At 46.9% G+C, this 5,029-nt stretch overlaps 1 protein-coding gene across 2 annotated transcripts; it reads right to left on the bottom strand.

The window, feature by feature from the left end:
* Window positions 1–252: 252 nt before the first annotated feature.
* On the bottom strand, window positions 253–4,293 carry LOC145535261 (claudin-34-like). 2 transcript variants are annotated; one of them, XM_081563619.1, is made up of 3 exons: window positions 4,078–4,293; window positions 3,492–3,530; window positions 253–1,120 (listed from the first exon to the last, which is right to left on the bottom strand). In XM_081563619.1, exons 1-3 carry the CDS (start codon window positions 4,218–4,220, stop codon window positions 433–435), a joined length of 870 nt encoding a protein of 289 aa, XP_081419745.1. In that variant the 5' UTR covers window positions 4,221–4,293; the 3' UTR covers window positions 253–432. The 2 variants fall into 2 exon arrangements, with proteins under 2 accessions (XP_081419745.1, XP_081419746.1); XM_081563620.1 differs by lacking the exon at window positions 3,492–3,530.
* Window positions 4,294–5,029: the final 736 nt, after the last annotated feature.

Genomic DNA, 5,029 nt, shown 5'->3' with positions numbered 1-5,029 from the left:
GGTAAGTGTTGAGTCTGGAAGTGGGTGTTGGGGGATTCCTTATACGTTTCTACTTGGAAACATCTTGGAGAATTTTACATGCTAAAGAGATGTAATTATGATGTCACAGGACATAACGTTGGTTGTTTTTAGCAGAAGTTTAGGAGGGAGATTTGATCATCTCAGAAGCTTTTTTCCACACGTGACGTTTCGAGTATTATTTATTTCACAATACTTAAAATGCAGATCCAATAAGACCATCTGGCAGCTGGGTAAGATTTTTCATGCAATTTATTCAACCAAGTAGTCAATGAATCAAATTCAGGCAGAAGGTAACGGCCATTTTCTGCCCCAATCTACTTTCGTCCTGGTCTTGAGAGTCCTTGCACCTATTTGACAAAGCATCCTGGTCATATTCCCATGTAAACTCCTGGGGATGTGGGGTTTGGAAAGTCATTGCAGTGAGGGATTATAGATTTCTGCACGCGCAGGATGGATTCGGGTCTCGAAGGGGGAATTGTAAGAAAAGGAAACCAAACCACCTAAAAACATCATGCAAGCAGCGATAGATGCTACAAGGACGGCACTACCGAGCTGCTGCGTATCTGGCTTGGTGGAGATGTTGAAAGATGGTGGGAAGGAAATTCCCTCTTTGTGTACCACCACGTAGTAATTCCAGACGATGGCAATCGTGACACAAGCACTGGCCGCTGTGTTGAGAAGTCCTGCAATAACAAATGGATTGAGGGCGTTGTCCTTCCATGGAAGTCTCAGGTACACTCGCCGAAGTGCAAAGGTGAGGGAGACTTTGCCCCCAAACCCTAGAAAGCTGGCGAGCAGGAAGAGGTTTTGCGCAAAGCAGATATCGCGAGGCAGGTAAGAATCAAGGTAGCGGTAATGGTGACACTCAGTGGCTCTGTTGACGGTGTTGGTGTGTTGGAATACACAGACTCTCCACATCCCCACGGAGGCCAGGTCCCGGGGGAAGAGCGACGTGTCGTTGATGTGCCACACTCGCCACTCCACCAGGCCCATGGCCATGGTGCAGAGGATCCAGCCGATGGTGGCTACAGAGAGCCCTACCAGTTGGCGTTTGGTGTTACTGGGGATCAACGGCAGGGCGACCTCATTCTCACGGGAACTGCAAACGAATACAGGGCATCATGAGAGTGGGACCCTTGTACCTGGAATAGCCCCCCATGGTTATAGTCGAAGGGAAGACGCTATGTGTAAGAGGGAAGTGCTGTGTTTGAAAGAAGTGCTATCTTTGAGAATGGAGACTCTAGAGGCTCCACTGGTGGGAGTGCTGACCCAGCACACTTTGCCAAGGGCCATCGGGTAGCGTTTCCTGAAAGCCTTCAAATGCACAAACCTTCAAATACACAGTCCCACTGCCAGGCATTTGTTCAAGGACATAACGAAGACTGGCTGAAAAGCTTTCACCACCAAGATGGTCGACACAGCCACATTTGTAATATTGACAAATGGGAAATGAGTTCGAGTCCAACAAGAGAGCTTGGTTAAATAATGGATGCTAGCTCCATACAAGGGAGCTGTGTGCCAGCATTCGGAATAGAACTGGACTGGTATGCGGTGTGATATACCGTGTGTCTGCCTCTGTTCAAGGTTCATCCATGTTGTAGCTTGTGTGAGTACTGGGCAGCTTTGACCCCCCAGAGTAGTATTCACGTGTAGGGATGCACCACAGATTGTTGACTCACTCCTCAGTGTTTGGACATCAGGATTGGCCCCGGGTTTAGACTATTATGAATAAAGCTGCTGTAAACCCTTCTATCCAAAACCTGGGGTGAGGGTGTGTTCTCGTTTTCCTCATGTAGATACCCAGGACTGGGATTTACTTCCCTGGTGGCTTAGATGGTAAAGCGTCTTGCTTACAACGCGGAAGACCTGGGTTCGATCCCTGGGTCGGGAAGATCCTCTGGAGAAGGCGATGGCACCCCACTCCAGTACTCTTGCCTGGAAAATCCCATGGACGGAGGAGACTGGTAGGCTACAGTCCATGGGGTCGCAAAGAGTCAGACACGACTGAGCGACTTCACTTCACTTCACTTCACAGCAAATGTATGTTTCACTTTTTAGAAAGTTCTAAATTGTTTTCCCAAAGGGCTGTACCATTTTATATCCGCACCAGACATGTATGAAGTCTGCACTTTCTATCTTCTCCAACACGTTGGTACATGTAGTCATTTTGATTATGGCCATTCTAGTTGCCATTAAAACAAAATGTGACCAACCAGAGGAGGAAGATACTCACAATATATCAGACACTAAGAGCATATGACAAAACAGAATATGTAACGTAATCAGGGATGAGACTAGAACTGGAAGTCTAGATGCTCAGTGAGTAAGAGACATTTTGAACTGGGTTAGAAGGGCTAAGGAGTTTTGAAAGCTACCTGTATTGTGAAGAATCAGATAGACATTAATAGGAAAGAGCACGTAATAATCCAAGTGGAGAGCTCAATGAATTATCAACAGGCCCATACCCACACTCAGCGAAGAAAGACATACATTATCACCACTTCCTTATCTGTCCTTATATTTGCTCATCTCAGAATACATCTCCCCAAACATTCTGCCTGATTTTCAACAGGGAAATCATGCAGTAAGCATTCCTGTGTGATAGGCTTCTTTCCCTCACTGTGTTTATGACCTCAGATTGCCTCTTTTAATGATGTCTGGCTGTTCAACAGAGATGAGCCTGATTTGTTGAAAGAAAAAAATACTTCATTAACGTGAAGCAATGGAGGATTAATTCTGGCAGAAAAATGCGCTCATACCCAGTGAGCAGTAAGGTGATTCATTCACCATAAGCCTCTGCAGCTGTGAAGGTGTAAGACTATCTAATAACATGGAAAAACATTCCACCCCTAGAAAATGTTTAGAGCAGTGGTACCCCACCTTTGTGGCACCAGACGTGGTTTCATGGGGGGTGGGGGGGGATCATTCAAACGCATTGCATTTACTGTGCAGTATTGTTTCTGTTATTATGATATCAGCTCTACCTCTGATCATCAGGCATTAGATCCTAGAGGTTGAGGACCCCTGGCTTAGAGGACCGTTCTTCTTTTAGAACCAAATGCACAAAGAATGCAGAGAGGAAATGCCCTGAAAGCCCAAGCCTGGCCTAGAGAAGCTGCCTAATCAGTGTTTGTAAAATGGAAAGTTAAATAGGAGGCAAACAAAGGACTGTGTTTTACAAGTTTACTTCTAGTTACGTTGTTACCTACAGCAGATATCTTTCTATCTTCAGTATCTGTGTTAGAATCATCTGTTTTCTTTTTACTTGACCTGGCTAAAGACATCTCACACCTGATGAAATACTACTTCACACTCAACAGGATGGTTCCTAACAAAAAACACCAAAAGTAGCAAGTATTGGCCAGGATGTGGAGAAACCAGAACCTTTGTGTTTTGCTGGTGGGACTATGAACTGGTATGGCTGCTGTGGGAAACAGTACCGGGATTCCTCAAAACGAACAAAGACTTACCGTGTGATACAGGAATTTCTCTTCTGGGTAGATGCACACCTGCAGAAAAAGCAGGGACTTAAACAGACACTGGTACGCCCATGTTTGTAACAGCATTATTCACAATAGCTAAGCTGTGGCGGGGTGGGGGTGGGGGCCGATTCTCCATCCATGGAGGAACAAACATGGAGACAACATGTGGTCGATCCATATAACAGGGCATTTCTCAGTCTTCGGATGGAAGGAAATTTGGACACACGTTACATAAAGGATGAACCTTGGAGACTAATTATGCTGAGAGAAATAAGCCAGGTAGGGAGAGACAAATACTGAAAGATTTCACTTTTCGCAGGACCCAGACTAGTCCAATTCACAGACACAGAAAATAAAAGAGCGGTTACCAGGGGCTGGGTGAGGCAGGAAGGGGTAGGTAGTGCTCGACGGTGACAAAAGCTGTAGCCTGGGGAGAGGGATGGTGGTAACAGTTGCTCAACACTGTGAATATCCTTAATGCCGCTGAGCTGTACGCTTAAAAACAGTGACACCATAACCCGTGTCTGTTTAACCACAAGACGCACACAGCAAGAAAACCAGAGCATCTACTAACCGGACTCTTCCCGAAGTGTCTGGGATCGAGGACAGTGAGCTCAGAGGCACAGAACTGCCAACGGAAAACCAGTCCCACTCCACCATCTTCTGCTCAGCGTGGCAGGCTCCTTTCTCCAGGGGGAGAGGGGCTCTCGCCGCCATAGTCAGTGGGGCTGGCCCGGGAGGCCAAGGCCCTCTCCTGGGACTCGCAGTCACCGCATTCCACACCCAGTGTGCGCATCTCCAGCATTCTCAGTTGCTAGGTCACGGACGCCATGGCGGCCTCTCTGTTGCTGACGGTGGCATGCCCTCTTCACCTGCTCTCCTCTGTGTCTCCCGGCCCTATGCCAGAGGGCAGTATGTTTACTCCAAGGACCTAAGAGTGCACTTTTAAGACCTGTGTGCCTGCTTCAGGCATTGCCCCCTCATCCCTTTCTCTTGTCCCCCAGACATGGTACCTACCCCATCTCACCTGGAGTTAATGACATTTTTTCTTAAGGCGATGGCAACCTATACACACAGGCGTTAGCAGCAGTCGTGCCCACATTGGGGAGACGGAGTCGGGACAGACCAACGACAAGAAACACATTAGGAAACATACCCTTAGTTCATGGGAAACACCCCCTTCCTGTTGAGTCTTGGATCACAGATGGTCCACGGGAGTATGGCGGTACGGACTAGATAAGGTAGCTGCTAAGATAGGGGAGAGCTTCAGATGGGACTTCTGTAAGAAATGAGACATCGTGTCAGTGAGCGAGCAGTGAGGACTACATTTCACATAGAAGCCAAAACTCCTCTGGAATCCTCTGTGTACAATGTTTCTGTAACAAATTCATCCCAAGGAAATGAGCAGAGAAATTACAAACATGTCAGTGAAACACACATACCCAATGAGCTTTATAACTGAACTTACAATGGGGACAAATAGGGAGAAGAAAACCCAGGCAGAGAATATGTACAATAAACTATTT

The sequence above is a fragment of the Giraffa tippelskirchi genome, chromosome X, assembly GCF_054371585.1.
Source record: "Giraffa tippelskirchi isolate mGirTip1 chromosome X, T2T-mGirTip1v1.2.pri, whole genome shotgun sequence".
Lineage (NCBI taxonomy): Eukaryota > Metazoa > Chordata > Mammalia > Artiodactyla > Giraffidae > Giraffa > Giraffa tippelskirchi.
This window is presented reverse-complemented; position numbering and strand designations above follow the sequence as displayed.

Coding starts and splice junctions, on each gene's coding strand:
- LOC145535261 (XM_081563619.1), bottom strand. CDS start 4,220: ATGGCGGCGAGAGCCCCTCTCCCCCTGGAGAAAGGAGCCTGCCACGCT. Junction 3,531..4,077: donor GACACTTCGGGAAGAGTCCG/GTTAGTAGATGC, acceptor CTTTTTCTGCAG/GTGTGCATCTACCCAGAAGA. Junction 1,121..3,491: donor AGAAATTCCTGTATCACACG/GTAAGTCTTTGT, acceptor ATTCGTTTGCAG/TTCCCGTGAGAATGAGGTCG.